The sequence below is a fragment of the Saccopteryx leptura genome, chromosome 7 (genome assembly GCF_036850995.1).
Source record: "Saccopteryx leptura isolate mSacLep1 chromosome 7, mSacLep1_pri_phased_curated, whole genome shotgun sequence".
Classification (NCBI taxonomy): Eukaryota; Metazoa; Chordata; class Mammalia; order Chiroptera; family Emballonuridae; genus Saccopteryx; species Saccopteryx leptura.
This window is the reverse complement of record NC_089509.1, coordinates 89092094-89110244: the sequence shown is the minus strand read 5'-3', so window position 1 is coordinate 89110244 and position 18151 is coordinate 89092094. Positions and strand designations below refer to the sequence as shown.

Below are 18151 nucleotides of genomic sequence, written 5' to 3'. Positions count from 1 at the left end.
AAAAAAAAGTATTAAAAGTAAGAAACTGATTGTCACTAAAGGGACTTCCAGGAGGAGACTTCCAGGGCTCTCCGCATCAGATTCCTTCTCTATAGCTGAAATGAAGCTGTGGGTTAATCAGAGATCCAAGTGACAAAGGCCAAGAGCTGGCTTCATCAGACACCATGGGCTTTACTTGGGTCATTGACTCTACCTGCCACATCTCTTTGGCTACTAAAGAGCTGCTCTTCCAACACTTTGGAGAAGATTTGTGATTCTCAATCCTGGCTACATATTGGAATCACCCAAGAGCCTTAAAAATGAGCTCCAGAAAGTCTGATTTTAATGTTTGGGGTTAGGTCCTGGGAAGCATATATTTTTAAGCTCCGTGAAGAATTCTAATATGCAGCCAGGATTGAGAACCACTGTTACGGAGATTTCTGGCCAGTAGGATTGCAAGCAGCTTGTGTGACTCAGAGAAAGAAGGAAGAAGGGATTAAATGTGATGAGAAATACAATCCGTGATAATCCTGGAAACTCCACTAAAGGCCAATCTCCCCCTTTTGCTCCCCTACTTTAAACCCTTGGTGCCTTCCATTTGTTCCCAAGTAAAGACCGAAGTCCCTACCTTCAAGGCCTAGGAGGTCTGACTGCTCCCCACCCTTCTCTCAACCTCTTCTCTCATGACGCTGGTCCTCCCTCACGTCCTTGGAGGTACCCTGCTTCCTTCCATCACTTGACCTTTGCAGGTGACATTCTTCTTGCTGCCACCCCCTCACTCTACCTCCACTCCTGTTAACACCTATGAATGCCAGGCATTGAGCCCTGCACAGAGCAATGGGGCAAGCCTCCCATAAGATGACAACTAAGATCCTAACAGTGCTCAATGCTGTGGCTAAAACACCTAGCTTTTTAGGGCTGTTCACACTGGTGGCAGACATCTTGGGTAACTAAGTTAATATATACTGACAAGGAGGGAGAAGAAACAACCAAGAAAATCAGATTCCCCTTTCCCAAAGGGCATGGACCACAGGAGTATTTGCACTTATGTTGTCTTATGTACTTTCGTTGTGTGTTAACTGAATAGGAAAGTAGAGATGAACTGGACTATCATGAAGAACTAGGAGGACCCCTCAGAGGAAATCAGCAAGACAACCAAGGTAGAGACAGCCAAGGTAGGACAAGGGTTGGGTTCTATAATCTCATCGCGATAATCGTCAGATGAAGTTTTCCCTGCTCAAAGATGTTCATGGGGAAGGACGCTTCCTCTTCCTGTCAGGTCATGGGTTGGAAGTCCGAACAGACTGAAGGGTTGACTTCTGACTCTGATGTGTTCTTAGTGCATTGCAAGTCAACTGATAATAACATGCTTTTATGTCCTTGAACTTACTGAGCAATTTCTTTCCTGCCAGTGGGTGCAGATGGACAGAAGAGAGTGGAGACTTTGGGGCATTACAAAAGGCGCCACAGGCTGTTAGTTCCACCTCTCTGTTTTTCCCGCTTGCACAGGCGCTGGGATATGTAGGTGATGGAGCTGAGGTTCCCCGCCTCGAGGGGAGCAGATGGGGGAACAGCATCTTTAGAGACCCATCCACAGGTCTAGGTGGCCAGAGCTGCTTGAGTGTGGCTTCCTCCCAAAATGATGCTCTATTTGATAATGATGATGGTTCTAGGGTGTATTCTGTTTAGAACTGGGCTTTTTAATGTAGTTCATATTCCCAGACCATGAACGAGACACTAAGCTCTTCCCTGGGGATACCTGAGTGTGCTACTGTGTGGCGCTGCAGTTGGCTAGGCCCAGGTAGCAGAGCTGTTCTTTATCTTTGTTGCTTCTTGCAGGAGTAGAAACATACATGAAAGACTTGAATTTCTCAAGGAGTGGATGCCAGCCAGGCCTGCCACAATTGTGCTTGTAGTTTGCTGTACAAAGGCGTCCAGCAGAGGGAGCAAGTACAGGCTGAAATCCTGCTCTGCGCCCTAAGCCATGCACCCAACCCTGGGTGCGTGCACTCAGAAGGGGCTCCTTTTCCCACCTGGGCCCTTCTACTGGGGCACCTTTCTCTAATTCACATAAGCTGCTCTGTTTAGGCTAGCAGCAGTGATCTGAGCAGCTGAGTGGAAGAGTGTGGGCTCTGGAGGTGATCCACCATCACCTTAACCAAGCTGTGCTTCCGTGTCCTCAACTGAAGTTAAAAACAGTGCTGCCCTCATGAGTTTGCCTGAGGGGATAAATGAAGTAATTAATGTACAGTAGTCCTTTAATGAGTATTAATCCCAAGTTAGATATCACAGTAATTACCCATCTGAAATGACACCACAACACCCCTTATGGCATCTGGACCCCGTGGGTGAGAGAGACCGTAAGAGCTGACTGCAGATAAACGTGCAAAGTCATGGATTTGGGATTTCACCATAAACTTGATCTTTTTCTCTTTACATGTTTTACTATTACTTTCACTTGACTTCTAGATAAAAATGATTTTTTTATACTCATTTTAAAAGATTTCACTTCTCCTGGATATCAGACAATACAATATTATGGCAGTCCAACCCCTGGGTTTGGGCAAGCCTTTAAGCAAGTTTTCCGCTAACGTAAGTAACCTGCCACCTCCACTTTCAAAACTAAATGACAATAGCCGGGGAAACGCACTCCAGTCCTCAGATCTTCCGTCTCATACATCACATGAGCAGAATGTGAACACTGACAAGGCGCCAAGGTTTGGCCTACTACAATAGGGGTCTTAGGCAGCACAGAACATGGCCAGATCTAAGCAATGACCAAATCAGTCAAAACAAGATTACCTGCCTCATGACAGAGGAACAGGCTACAGCTGAGTTCCATAAAGGTCATTCACACAGTCTCTAATGAAGCGAAATATCACTGCAATTAAAGAAGGCATTTGCCTGTCCTAAATGATGAATGCTAATGTTTAAAAGGATCTAAAATCTTATGAAAATAATGAGTGTGGAAGGGTTGGAGGGCACTGTTTAGAGAGCATTACAGTTATCAAGAGCAATGATTATCAAGTCTGATTCCCTAGGTTCAAATCCTGGCTCCACCATATTCTGTGTGGCCTTGTGTGAGTTCCTGAACTTCTCTGGGCATTTTTTTTCATCATCTGTAAAATGGGGATACTAACAGTACTTATGGAGAAGTTATGGCATAAAAAATTAATACGTGTAATGTGCTTCTAAGAGTGCATGATACAGAGTAAGTACTCACGAAAGGTTAGCTATTTGTCTATTTCTTTAAAATTTTTATTTTAGTAGCCATAAATTGCAATTTGTCAGGAGGAACTTGTTCTAAGTTGGTAACATGATGATTTCTTTACTTTCCAAATCAGTCTCAATGGGATGGGGCTTGCTCTTGAAGGACTGAGTAAATTCTCTGGGTATGTCCTTTTTTGCCTAAATCCAGGTGTGGGCAGTAGGCCGCATCTGAATGAAGCAACCTTACCAGCCTCTGCATTCTGTGCAAGGTTCTATACTAGTTTATCTCATTTCATCCTCTCTGCAACCTTATGAGGTAAAGTACATTATCTCTGTCTCACAGATGAGGAAAGTGAGGCTCAGAGAGATTATTGGGTAACCTGCCCAAGGTAACAGCCAGTGAATGGAGCAGCTGAGCTATGAACCCAGGTTTCTATGACTCCAAGCTGCTGGCTTTTTAAAATTATGACTTCATCCACGTGTTTCTGATTAGAAAATAGGTACAAAGTCAGAAATATCACAAAATTATGGCAGCAGTTTTGTGTTTTTTTTTTTGTATTTTTCTGAAGCTGGAAATGGGGAGAGACAGTCAGACTCCTGCATGCTCCCGACCGGGATCCACCCGGCACGCCCACCAGGGGTGATGCTCTGCCCACCAGGGGGCGATGCTCTGCCCCTCCAGGGCTTCGCTCTGCCGCGACCAGAGCCACTCTAGCGCCTGGGGCAGAGGCCAAGGAGCCATGCTCCATTGGAGCCTTGCTGTGGGAGGGGAAGAGAGAGACAGAGAGGAAGGAGGGGGGGGGTGGAGAGGCAAATGGGCGCTTCTCCTATGTGCCCTGGCCGGGAATCGAACCTGGGTCCCCCGCACACCAGGCCGACGCTCTACCGCTGAGCCAACCGGCCAGGACCTATGGTAGCAGTTTTTTAAGCCAACATGAATCTGGGAAATTACATAGCAATCTCTAGAAGTTCTATTATATACATTATAGACTAGCTGTACCTGGCCACACGTTGCTGTGGCTCAGTCTGGTTAAATGGAAAAGAAAGAAAAGAGAAAGCACACGTTTCTAATATGTTTACAATGGAAAAAGAAAAAAAAAACTATACTCATGAAATGAACACTATGGTAAATGACACAGCTCAATTCCAACGCAATGTCACATGAAATAATTAAATCAAAATGAAAATAAATAGAAATCTATGAAAATTCAATTTAACAATGCAATCGGAAACATTGAAATGGAATCGCAAAATATTTAGTATAGCGTGTGTTGCTTTTATGTCCAACAGATGGCGCTGATTTTCAAAAAAAGCATGTTTTTACCTGTCACAGGTGTGACATCTATATAATCAGGGGTCCCCAAACTACGGCCCGCAGGCCACATGCAGCCCCCTGAGGCCATTTATCCGGCCCCCACCGCACTTCCAGAAAGAGCACTTCTTTCATTGGTGGTCAGTGAGAGGAGCATAGTTCCCATTGAAATACTGGTCAGTTTGTTGATTTAAATTTACTTGTTCTTTATTTTAAATATTGTATTTGTTCCTGTTTTGTTTTTTTACTTTAAAATAAGATATGTGGTGTGCATAGGGATTTGTTCATAGTTTTTTTTATAGTCCGGCCCTCCAACAGTCTGAGGGACAGTGAACTGGGCCCCTGTGTAAAAAGTTTGGGGACCCCTGTATATAATAGTAGGTAAATAGGTATATAAAAACGCGCGTATTTGAATGCAACGTTGTGTCAAAATTTCAAAGCAACCGGTGAAAAACTTTCAAAGATTTAAGATTTCAAACAAACGAACATTTACATTTTTATTTATATAAATGAAGATAAAGGAAGCAAAGGTCTAAAAGTAAAGACAATTATACCAAATTGCAGCTATTTATTAAAACCAAGGTTATCCAAGATTCTACTCGGTGTTTAGTTCAATTTAGTTTCATTTTCAAGGCCTTTCCTCAGGGGCAGTTCCTGGCTCCAGGAGTAAACAGGTCCCCAAGAAACAAGTACAATGACTGCCCAAACTGTGCAAAAAAGTGTCTTAGAGTTGTGAAGAAAATAGGGAGACCAGAAGTGTGTGCACAGCAGTAGAGGCGGTGCCACCGCCCCAGAGTCGGTGGAACCTTTGCAATGTGTCTCCTGATGATGTAGGTCAGGGCTTCTTGCTTCCTGAATTGCTACATGTGAAGCCTTCAGTCACTGAACACCACCAAACTCTGCTGTCTGGAGCCACAGTACTGGGTTCAGAATAGCCTGCTAGTCCTTAGCACCCTAGATGACCTATACATCTGTTACTGCTTTATTTTTCCTCCTGGAAAGTATTTCAGAATTCTCCTCCAGAGTGGGAAGTGGCGCCTCCTTAAGAATGTTTCTGGCTCACTCCACTCAGCCCAAGATTGAAACCCTAGGCAAGTCCCCAGAATCCCAGAACACAGCCATTGCCCCTTGATCCTAAAAATTCTCTTCACCTTCTGCCACAAACCAGTGCAGCTAGTAATTCCAGGTCCTCAGTGAGAACTATGCAGAATGAAGAAAATAGACTTAAAGAGAAATAGGATGGGATCGGGAGGCCTCTACAGGCTGATGGCAAGAACAGAGCAAAACATCCCCCAGTTTGCTTTATTATATAGCCATATGCAAATAAGGAAGTCTCAGATACAAAGTCACACATCTCCAAGGCAACCCAAGAATTCTTCCAAGTGCAGAAACCCTCCACCCTGCATAAATGAAATCAACCAACATCAGAACAAACAAGGGGTGAGAGAAAGGGCATGTAAATTACTTCTAGCAACTTAAGCAAGCAAATGAAGTGGGGAGATGGGATGAGTGCAAATACTCAGCTTCTTAGCCAATATGGAGGTGGGGGGGGAGAACTTAGCCTTTTGCTAAGCCTCAAACTATAAAGGGCTTTGCCACTTGCAGTCTCCCACATATCCTCCCTTTTTAAAATTTTTAATTTGTGTGCTGAGATTTGTACTCATCTGATTTCCAAGTTTCCCAGATTCTAATTCGGAGGCAGACTGAAAAAATACAGAATAAACACAAAATTAGTATAGCCAATGCCAGCAGATATCCAGATAATATCCTAATACATTAAAGGGATTAAAGCCTTTTAGATTATCAAGCAAATTTTTAGTCCATACAGCAGGATCTATAATAAAGTCTTTGCTGTTTTGAATGTCTTTAATATGTTGATGCAAGTCCATGCTGACACCATCACCATTCCGCATTCCCTGTAGATGCAACCCAACCCCACTTCAGTCCCATTGAGAACTGTCACAAGGAGCAGGAGTCACACTCAGGGAAAGTCCGCATGGCAATGGAACTGTTGTCACATTCTCACTCTGTAGCTGGTTTCCAAGTTCCATGACCACCGCTTCCAGCGCATTAAGCTTTTGCCTTAAGCTTCATGGGCATTCTGGATCTCTAGAACCAGGTTGGTCTCTAGGGGTTGATGTCAATCTATGATGAGGCTTCATGTTCCTTGTTCCTTGCTGGCATTCAAAGAGGACCTGTTGATGATAAAATTGGAATATACCCTCACCCTCAAGTTAGTAATTTAATTGAATTTTGCTAGTTAGGGCCAGTTAATATATCCCAGTATAACATGAGAGACTTAGGCCGTTGCTCGGTTGGTATAAAATGCCTCTTAGCTGCAGCAAGTCTTGAGGAGAAAATGTTCAAAAAATTTTAGAAGTAAAATAAGCATTATATAATTGCTCTTATGGGTGAGTCTCTCCTCCAGACTCATGGCATCTTGCCAAACTTTCAGGAATCCACTGAGAAGCCTTAGTGACCTAGAAAAAACACAAACATATCCTCAGCCCACAAGAGAACAGGGTCTGGCCCTTGCCAGATTTCTGTGAGCAGGTCCCTCCATCATACTTCAGGGAAGGCTTTCCTTATTGGATTTCAGAGTTTCTGGGCCGTTGAATGGCCCTGTATATAAGCATTCAAAAACTTTTTTTTTAATGTAAAAAGCATGATAAAGAAGATTTGCAGGAGTTCGAGAGCATGACTCCCTTTTTTATTTTTTATAATTGACCTTTAAGCATTTGCTGGGCACACTCTACAGTGCCTTGACCCTGAGGACTGCAAAGAAATACCTGTCCTCAGGTTAATTCTAAAAGTCTGACAAAATATAGTAAATGCTTTTACAAGTAATGCTCCCATACTTTTCAAAAAATTTTTAGCCCATAGATTAATAGGCAATCCAGGGAGCACATAAGGCTGAAAAAGTCCAGTATGACCTTTCTCTTCCTATTGTAAAAAACTTAGAGCTTTGTTGGGGGGACTTACTTTGCCCTATGCCTTGCCACTCAATGACCGCTGCGTAAGTGGGCCAAGAAGAAGGCCAATGTTGCTTCTGAATTTACGCTTTTGTATTGTTAGTTCCATTTCAGGGCATTAAAGGAGCCAAATTCCCACTTTCTTCAGGGCCCCTTTTGCAGGATGTGGCCTGACAAGTAGCCAACTGCCTGAAGCAGCTTGAGATAGATTCTTGAAATGACTTATCAGGGCCCTGCTTAATTTTGTTTAATTCCTTTGTTTCACCTATCTGAGTACAGCTTTACACACAAACAAGACAATTACAGTACAGAGACACAAGTATAATACATAACTTTGATTAATCCTAATACCTGAGTTGAACACACCTTTCCAAAGCACCAACCAAATTAGCAAGTCTTTAGGATCCACATTGCATTCTATTTAAATTTAAATGAGCACTCCTTACAAGTTCCAATTTTAAAGCAAAAACGTAAAGATGAAACTTTTATTTTTCAATATAAGAGCCAGCATTTCCAATTTTTGCATGCAAGAACTTAATTCAGGCCTTAAACACAGACACATTTTAGGCAACATCAGACAAAAACTGAACAGAAACTAGAATCAGACAAACCAGACAATATCAGGAAAAGCTGTAATTTTCCTAAACTTTTCTCAAATTCCATAGCTGCTACAATTGATAGTTCAGGTTGACTATGCTGAGATTTCTCCCCTACCTCAACTGTAGCTGAGTGGAAGACCACGCAGCCAGAGAGAACTAGAAGCAGCCCCCCAAGACACAAAGTACAGTAACAACTGCCAGAGAAACTGCCACTTTCATCCCTTCTGCCATAGTCTCCTCACACCACTGCCTTTCTAGAACCTTACCTACTGGCTCCCCTGTAGCAGAACTAACCATTCCCTCCTCTGGGAACCAGGGGCACACATCTTGAACATATCGCAAAAAGCATTCTAGCTGCATAACTATTCTTACAAAAAGCTCCCTAACTTTTTACCCTAACTGTCCTATAATTTATTACTCCTGACTATACTCTCCCCAAAAACTTTAATCACTGTGCACACTTGGGGAGTTCTGTCACCTGCCTTTAGTTTAGTTTTCTTGTACCCAGGTCCTTGTTTGGGCGCCACTGCCACGAACTAGCACAGCTAGCAATTCCAGGTCCTGAGTGTGAACTATGCAGAATGAAGAAAATAGGATGGGACCAGGAGGCCTCTACAGGCTGATGGCAAGAACAGAGCAAAACAGCCCCCGGTTTGCTTTATTATATAGCTATATGCAAATAAGGAAGTCTCAGATACAAAGTCACACATCTCCAAGACAACCCAAGAATTCTTCCAAGTGCAGAAACCCTCCACCCTGCATAAGTGAAATCAGCCAACATCAGAACAAACAAGGGGTGAGAGGAAGGGCATGTAAATTGCTCCTAGCAACTTAAGCAAGCAAGTGAAGTGGGGGGATGGGATGAGTGCAAATACTCAGCTTCTTAGCCAATATGGAGGTGGTGGGGTGGGAGAACTTAGCCTTTTGCTAAGCCTCGAACTACAAAGGGCTTTACCACTTGCAGTCTCCCACAACCTTCCATTTCTAACTTGAGATCAAACTCATCAAACCCAAAAAGCAGCTGAAACTAGAGACAAGGACAACATAAGAAAGAAAATTTATAGACCAATCTCACGATCAAAGATGTAAAACTCCTGATACAATACTACCCAATTAAATCCTTAAGCTTATATAATAAGTCCTTAAGCATAAATATACATAGATAGATATCTTATGATTGAATTCAGTTTGTCCCAAGAATCCAAAAAGGATGCTCTAACATTTGAAAATCTGTTTATGTAATTCACATCAAAAGGTAAAAGGGGAAAATTCTTAGAGCCATCTCATTAGATGCAAAAAGAAAAATGAATTTATAAAATTCACCTATTATTGAACTATGACTAGAAGAGGACTTCCTGATTTTGATAAAGATTATCAACCAACACCAGCAGTAAACATCACACTTCAATAGCAGAGCTTTGGAAACATTCTCTTTAGAAACAGGACCTGGATAAGAATGCCTTCTCTCATTGTTTCTGTCTCAGCATTGTACCAGCATAGTAGGGAAAGCAAAAGAAAGGAAGAGGAGAAGAATATAAAGGAGGAAATAATGTGTATATTTTCATTATTCCCAGAGAGTAGTATTACTTACATGGAAAATCTGAAGGCCTCCACAGATGAGCTATTAAAAGACAAACCATTAAAAGACCAAAAATAATCAGCAAGATTACTATATATACATCAATAAATAAAAAATAAATTGTGGGAAAAACAGTGTTTTAAACATGTTTTAAGTATGACCTGACCAGGAAGTGGTGCAGTGGATAGAGTGTTGGACTGGGATGCAGAGGACCCAGGTTCGAAACCCTGAGGTCACCAGCTTGAGTGTGGGATCATCCTACTTGAGTGCGGGCTCACCAGCTTGACTGCGAGGTAGCTGGCTTGAACATGGGATTATAGACATGACCCTATGGTCACTGGCTTGAAGCCCAAGGTCACTGGCTTGAGTCCAAGGTCACTAGCAAGGGGTCACTAGCTCTGCTGTAGCCCCCCAGTCAAGGCACATATGAGAAAGCAATCAAACAACTAAGAATCCACAAAGAATTGATGCTTCTCATCTCTCTCCCTTCCTGTCTGTCCCTATCTATCCCTCCCTCTGTCTGTCTCTCTCTCTCTGTCACCAAAAAAAAAAACCCAAAAAAACAAAAACAAAGAAAACCATAAAGCATGACTTATAATGCAATTTTGAAATAATTGTTATTATGGAAAACCCCAAACATACACAAAGGTAGACAGAATGGGACCATGAATCCCATGTTCCCATCTCCTGGCCAGTGTTGTTCCCCTACATCCCCAACTCCTTCCTTCTTTCTATATTATTTTGAAACAAATTGCAGGCTCATCATTTTACCCATAGATATTTGAGTATAAAAGATTTTTTAAAAAGCCTTTTGCCTGACCAGGTGGTGGTGCAGTGGATAGAGCGTCGGACTGGGATGCCGAGGACCCAGGTTCGAGACCCCAAGGTCGACAGCTTGAGTGTGGGCTCATCTGGTTTGAGCAAAAAGCTCACTAGCTTGGACCCAGGGTGCTGGCTCAAGCAAGGGGTTACTTGGTCTGCTGAAGGCCTGCAGTCAAGGCACATATGAGAAAGCAATCAATGAACAACTAAGGTGTCGCAATGCGCAACGAAAAACTAATGATTGATGCTTCTCATCTCTCCATTCCTGTCTGCCTGTCCCTGTCTATCCCCCCTCTCTATAATTCTCTCGCTGTCTCTGTAAAAAAAAAAAAGCCTTTTTATTTTTTTGTATTTTTCCAAAGTGAGAAGTGAGGTGGGGGGGGGGGGAGGCAGGAGGCAGACAGACAGACTCCTGCATGCACCCAGCCAGGTTCCACCTGGCATGCCCACCAGGGGGCGATAATCAGCCCACCTGGGGCATTGCTCCGCTGCAACCGGAGCCATTCCAGCACTTGAGCCAACTTTGCTCCCATGGAGTCTTGGTTGTGGGAGGCGAAGAGAGAAAGAGATAGAGAGAAAGGAGAGGGAGTAGAGTGGAGAAGCAGATGGGCACTTCTCCTGTGTGCCCTGGTCGAGAATCGAACCAGGACTTCCATACTCCGGGCCGATGCTCTACCACTGAGCAAACTGGCCAGGGTCAAGAAAAGCCTTTTTGACATAGCCATAGCAATATCACTGTTGCACTAAGAATCAGAACTATTCTTGAATATAATTGAATATTCAGGTTTTTTTTTCAATGTTCTAATTGTTTTATAATTGTTACAATTGTTTTAGAATTTGTTTGCAAAAGATTGATATGACCTTTAAGTCTCATTTAATTTATAGATTCCCCTCTATTTATTCACCCCCTTCCTTCTAGTTTATTTTTAGGAAATTGGATCACTTGCCTGTAGAGTTTCCCACAATCTAGATTTTGCTGATTGCATCCTCAAGGCGTAGTTTCACGTTTCTCTGTCTTCTATATTTCCTTCAAGTTAGTATGTAGATGTAGAGACTTGATCAGATTCAGGTTTGGTTTTACCTTTTGGCAAGTCCACTTCCTGGAGGACATTGTGTTCCTCCACCAGGAGACAAAATATTTGCTTCTCTCTTCATGATGCCAGAAGTTACATATCCATTAATTCATGAGAGGTTGCAGAGTAGTGGTGGTGAAATTCTATCATTCTTTCTTCACTTATTCCTGGGGAAATTTTTACCAAAAGAAACTTTTTCTCTTCTATTATTTAGTCACCCAGTGGTACAGTTTATGTAGGAAGGCAGGATAAATGTAATTTTTAAATGTAACAGTATATATATATATTAGCAATAAATCTAAAACAGGACATGTCAGTTTCACAAAGAAATTATAAAATTATATTAAGTTAAATAAAAATAGACCTGAACAAATATAATTTTCTATATAATGGTGTATAAATGTTCATACAGAGGAAGATTCACTGTCATAAAGATGGCAATTCTCCCTAAATTAATCCATAAATTCAATGCAATTCCAATTTCTAAAATGTCCAAGTAGGGTTTTTGATGGAATATGGTAAGTTGATCCCAAAACTCATGCAGAGGGGCCAAATATGCCAAGACAATTTTGAAGAAAAACAAAGTAGAAGAGTTTGCCCAGCAAAATATTTTTTAAAAAATTTAAAACTAAATTATATTGCGTAGGGACACCAGAAGAGAATGGAGAATCCAGAAAAAAATGCACTCAGACATGGCAAAGTGCCATTATAAAACAGCAGAGAAAGCATGAGCTGGCTTCAGAGACAAGGATGCACCTTTCCTAAAGGGGGGCAGCTCTCACATGAGGGTTTTCTGACCTGCTTCAGGGAAGAACAGGGAGGTGAGAGAGTCCTTTCTGCACCTGCCGTTTCTCAAGCTCCTTCAGCTTAAAATATTCCATATGCCGAGGTACCATATTTTGGAGTAGCATGGCCTAAACCCTGTCAACTGCTAAATACCAAGTCTAAGAGAATGGTTATCTCTAGGGAAGATAATGAGGGAAATGGTATTGTATGTGATAGAGTGAAGTCTTGGACTATTTCGGAAATGTTTATTTTTTTGGAAAAATGTGAATCAAATACAGCAAAATGTTAAGATTTCACAAAACTAGTTGGTAACTACATGGGTAATCAATATGCAGTCTTATTTCTATACTCTGCATTCTTATAATTTTTTACAGATATTTTTAAAAACAGTTAAACGGTGTAGGTATTATTCAAAATGCTATCTTGATTTATTTCAGTACTTTCTAAATATCAGGTTATTTTACTTGAGAGTGAAAAAAAAATCACCCTTCTATAGTTCCCATCCCAAAACTAATAGGGTTTCAATTCTAATCAAAATGGTGAAATTACACCAGTGTAGAACCTCAGCTTTTGGTCAATACAAATGCGCCCTCTGCTGGTCCTGTCAGGCCCTGTCTGCAAGTTCAAAATAGCTGTGAAGACCAGTGAATGTCTAATGAGGCTGCTTTTCCTGAGCCAACCATGTTAAAGAAAGAAACCCTCCCAGAATTCCCCTTAAAACAGAGCTTCCACGCTCTGTTAGTATTACATATTATTCAAGACAAAATAAATTGCAAGATATCTCCTCAATCAACTTCTCAATTTTCTCAGCTACCTTGTGCATGAACAGTTTGTCCCCACTGCAAAGTCTGGAGGTTGGCGTGTGAGACAGTACACGCCACCCTAATGTTTGGGAATGGCAGAAGGGAGCCCAAACTGAAAAGAGGCTCTGCACTGTAGAAACGTTCACCTGAAACCTATGTACTCTTAGTGATCAATATCACCCTGTTAAAGTTAATTGTCTAAATAAAATTTAAAAAAATAAAAAAGTTTTAAAAGGAAAAGAGGCTCTTGGGTATGGGCGGGGCAGGAAGTGGGGGGCGCCAGGACAACACTTGAACACAGAAGAATGGATTCACTTATTATTAAGACAATCATGATGGTTAGGATAAGTAAACTTTTTCTTTCCAAATCTTTCTTTAAATTATACCTGTAAATAAAACTGAGGAGAAATAAATTAAGTTGTGCAAGAATCTATTGCTCAAAGAGAATAAGAGAAAAACGAAGATTGAATATTGGAGTCTGGCTTTCAAAAAGTTTGTTATTTTTTAGTTTCAAGCTTTGTTTTGTTTGTTGTAAACATCCATCTTCCCTACTAGACCTTAAGCTCCCTGAGACCACAGGGTGAGTCCATCCTGCTCACCATTATATTCCTAGCACCTAACACAATGCAGCACGTAATAAATATTTCATAAACAAGAGATAAATGAAGAAATGAATGACCATTTCCTTGGACTGTAAATTGGTACAAATTTTCTAGGGAACAATTTGGCAGAAGACATTGTTCCTTAAAGACTGTATGTACATCCTTTAATATTCATATATGTGGACAAAAAGTAAGTCTTTTAATAATCAAAGCAACTCCTTTCAAGGATATGCTATGCAAAATTCTTTACAGTTTTAAAAAATTTGAAACACTAAATTCCAAAAGTTACATGCTTAGTTTTAGTCAATTATAGTATATCCATTTGATTAAATCCTATGCTGCTATTATTTTTATTTTATTTTATTTTATTTTTTTGTATTTTTCTGAAGTTGGAAACTGGGAGGCAGTCAGACAGACTCCCGCATGTGCCCGACCAGGATCCACCCGGCACGCCCACCAGGAAGCGATGCTCTGCCCATCTGGGGCGTCGCTCTGTTGCAACCAGAGCCATTCTAGTGCCTGAGGCAGAGGCCACAGAGCCATCCTCAGCTCCCGGGCCAACTTTGCTCCAATGGAGCCTTGGCTGCGGGAGGGGAAGAGAGAGACAGAGAGGAAGGAGAGGGGGAGGGGTGGAGAAGCAGATGGGCGCTTCTCCTGTGTGCCCTGGCCGGGAATCGAACCTGGGACTCCTACACGCCAGGCCAGCGCTCTACCACTGAACCAACCAGCCAAATATGCTGCTATTATTAAAAAAAATTTTTTTTTATTGAGAGGCAGGGAGGCAGAAAGATAAGACTCATGTATGCGCCCCGACTGGAATCTACCTGGAAAGCCCCCTACAGGATGATACTTTGCCCATCTGGGGCCACTGCTTCATTGCTCGGCAACCAAGCTATTTCAGTGCCTGAAGTGAGGCCATGGAGCCATCCTCAGCACCCAGGGCCAACATTGCTCAAACCATTTGAGTCATGACTGTAGGAGGGGAGGAGAGAGAGAGAAGAAAAAGAGAAAAAAGGGGGAGGCGGAAGGATGGAGAAACAGATGATCACTTCTCCTGAGCTCTGACTGGAATCAAACCTAGGACTTACACACACCAGGCTGATGTTCTACAGCTGAGCCAATCAGCCAGGGAAAAATTATTTTTAAGAATATTTGTGATACATGAAATTCTAATAACATAAAAGTACATTAAAATTATATGTACCCTATTTTATCAATTCTATTAAAATATGAATGTATAGTTCATATATGTGCATGAAAGTAAATATGCTAAAATATTTGCAATACTTATATGAGAATAGAGTGACCATGGATGAGGTATTTTTTGTTGTTGTTTCTACAAGATCCCAGCACTGCTATAGGCACTTTATTTATATTAATATATATTTTGTTAGGCTTTTTGCAGCTTTACCAAGGGATAATTGACATACCAAATGGTACCTATTTAAATTGCACAGTTAGATACATTTTTTGTGTTAAATACTGAGATTTATTTTTTCTGCAAAGATTTTAATGCAATCAAGTTTACTTTCCCTTAGATTTTATTTAATTTTATATAATTACTTTGTAGGACATAAAATTATTCAGCCATTAATTGTCTTTCATGGAATCATTAAAATTGTTATATTTTTTAGTTTTTTCCAGTTTTATTAAGATATAATTGACATATAACATTGTATTAGTTTAAGGTATATAACATAATGATTTGATATATGTATATATTGCAAAATGATTACCACAATAAGTTTAACATACATCAGCTCACATAGTAAACAAAATATTTTTCTTGTGAGAACTTTTATGATTGACTAGATAAGTTGTGATATATGTACACACCCATAAAACCATCACAAGATAAAACATTTATCACTTCCAGATGTCTCCTCATGCCCTCCCCCTCCAACCTCCCTCATCTGCAATCTCTGATCTGCTTTCTGTCACAATACATTAATTTACATTTTCTAGAATTTTATGTGAATGGTATCATATGTACTCCTTTTTGTTTTATTTCTTTCACCACATAAATCTTTTGAGATTCATCCATGCTGTTGAGTGTATCGATACATCATTCCTTCTTAGTGCTAAGTAGTAAAGCATTGCATGTATACACTTTTGTTCTTCCATTCACCTGTTGCTGGGCATATGGGCTGTTTCAAGTTTTCAACTATTACAAATAAAGCTGCTATGCACACTTGTGTACAAGTCTTTATATGAACATATGCTTTTGTTTCTCTTGGATAAAATACCTAGGAGTATAACAGGTGGATGATATGGTATATATGATATAATATTTAATTTTTAAGAAACTGTCAAACTATTTTCCTAAGTGGTTGTACATTCCAACCAGCAGCGCCGGGGAGTTCCAGTTCCTCCATGTCCTTGTCAATTCTTGTATAGTCAGTCTTTTTAATTTTAGTCATTCTAGTAGTAATTATGTGTTGGTGGGCAGGGTGGTCTTTTTGTTTTTCTGTGTTTTCCAGTTTTTCTGCAATGAAATATATCTCCCATAATTTAAAAATTGTTTAAGAAGCCCTGGCTGGTTGGCTCAGTAGTAGAGCGTTGGCCTGGCGTGCAGGAGTCCCAGGTTCGATTCCTGGCCAGGGCACACAGAAGCGCCCATCTGCTTCTCCACTTCTCCCCCTCTCCTTCCTCTCTGTCTCTCTCTTCCCCTCCCACAGCCAGGGCTCCATTGGAGCAAAGTTGGCCCGGGCACTGAGGATGGCTCTGTGGCCTCTGCCTCAGGCACTAGAGTGGCTCTGGTTGCAACAGAGCGACGTATCACCCCCTGGTGGGCATGCCGGGTGGATCCCGGTTGGGTGCATGTGGGAGTCTGTCTGACTGCCTCCCCGTTTCCAACTTCAGAAAAATAAAAAATAAAATAAAATAAAATTGTTTATTAAATTGTTTAAGAAGAATATAAACATACATAAACCTCCCAACCTAACATTGTTGGGCTATTTTTAAATCTTTTGCTATCGATAATAGTGTAATAGATTGGTACAAAAAACTATTTCTTCCTTCGAATGATTTTCTTATGATAATAATACCCAGGAATGAGATTCCTAATCAAAGACCAAACAGTTTTCTGGTTCTTTCTTGGGGGGATAAGGAGGCTCAGTCAGAAGGATTTGGGCCCCAGTTTTCTAGTTCTTGATACTTACTGTCAATCACTTTCCCAAAGGGTCTTACTAATTTTAATGTCATTTGCCATGTGACAGCACTGCTTTCTGCAGTATTTGCTAACTTCCTAGATATAACTTCCTTACTGTTCTAATTTGTATGTTGTTGACTACTTACCAGGTAGACATTTTCCCACATTTGGGATCGAAGGGCTGGGTCCTTTGCTGATTAAGGATGCTCTGTTTTCACAGACCCAGAGCCAAGCAGTGTGACCCCGGGCCCTCTTAGCACTCCCCAGGCTGAGCACATCCAGAGGCGTGAGGCAGACACAATCGAAAAGGTGTAAGTGTTCCAAGTTGTAATGACATGAACTTCTCTGCTTTAATTTTGTTTCTCTTTGTTTTTAATTCACTTCGTTTCTGTTTTGTTTTTGTTTTCCTCAAAATTCTTAGCTGATCGCATATTCTGAGAGCCAGAATTAAACTGCTGCCTAAAACACACAGATTCTTGGGGAAGACTGTAGGGGAATGTGTTTCCTATGTAAACCATACTCTTCGGGTGGGTAGAGAAGGAGTGAAGTTTAACTGTAACAGTGTGGAAACAGCTTTCTCATTGGTCCACTTAACTGAGATCTACAGGTATGTTCACAAAGCTGAGGTCTGTCAGTTCAACGTAGGTTTCTTCTCTCGGCATTCACTCAGCTCTGGGTAAAGTAAATAACACTAATAATACTAATACTCATTGCTAACATGTATTAAGTGCTTCCTTTGTTTCCACCTCCATCTGGAACCATAACCTACTGTGACCTCCCATGAGCCTCAGTGACTTGAGAACCTGCCCTCACCTTTCTTGTGGTACAGGGAATCCCTCCCGAATCAGAAAGGCAACAAAGAGAGAGAGGGCGCTTGGATGGTGAGGCAGCTACCTGAAGAACTCCATTTTCTAACTTTTCTACCTCATCCTTTTCCTACTTAAACCACTTACAACAACAAACCGTCACCAAAAAAGAGAGAGATCAAAAAAATTTTTAATTGGGAGGAAAAGCAAAAAAGAACACGAACACTCCACAAAAGTTGTTATAGACATTGTGATTAAAGCACAGACTTTCAGACTTGATACAGAGATTCCTGAATGTGAAAGAAAAAAAAAAAGCAACATGAGCAGGTTTGCGGTTCTCCTTTACAAGCATACCTGTTCCTCAGGGGAAATAAATGTTTTCCTAGAGCTAAATTCCAAAGGATACTTCTGTGGGTTTTTATAGAGTTATACTGAATAATTTAAAGACTCATATATT

General features: G+C 41.1%; 1 protein-coding gene across 4 annotated transcripts in view; it reads left to right on the top strand.

Moving 5' to 3' along the window:
* KIAA2012 (KIAA2012 ortholog) overlaps positions 1-18151 on the top strand; it is a 134473-nt gene that overhangs the window by 100912 nt on the left and 15410 nt on the right. For all 4 annotated transcript variants that reach the window (XM_066346462.1, XM_066346463.1, XM_066346461.1 and 1 more), the window contains 2 exons: positions 1067-1154; positions 17109-17199. In XM_066346462.1, the coding sequence (XP_066202559.1) occupies positions 1067-1154; positions 17109-17199 (179 nt within the window). The remainder of the gene's footprint in view (positions 1-1066; positions 1155-17108; positions 17200-18151) is intronic.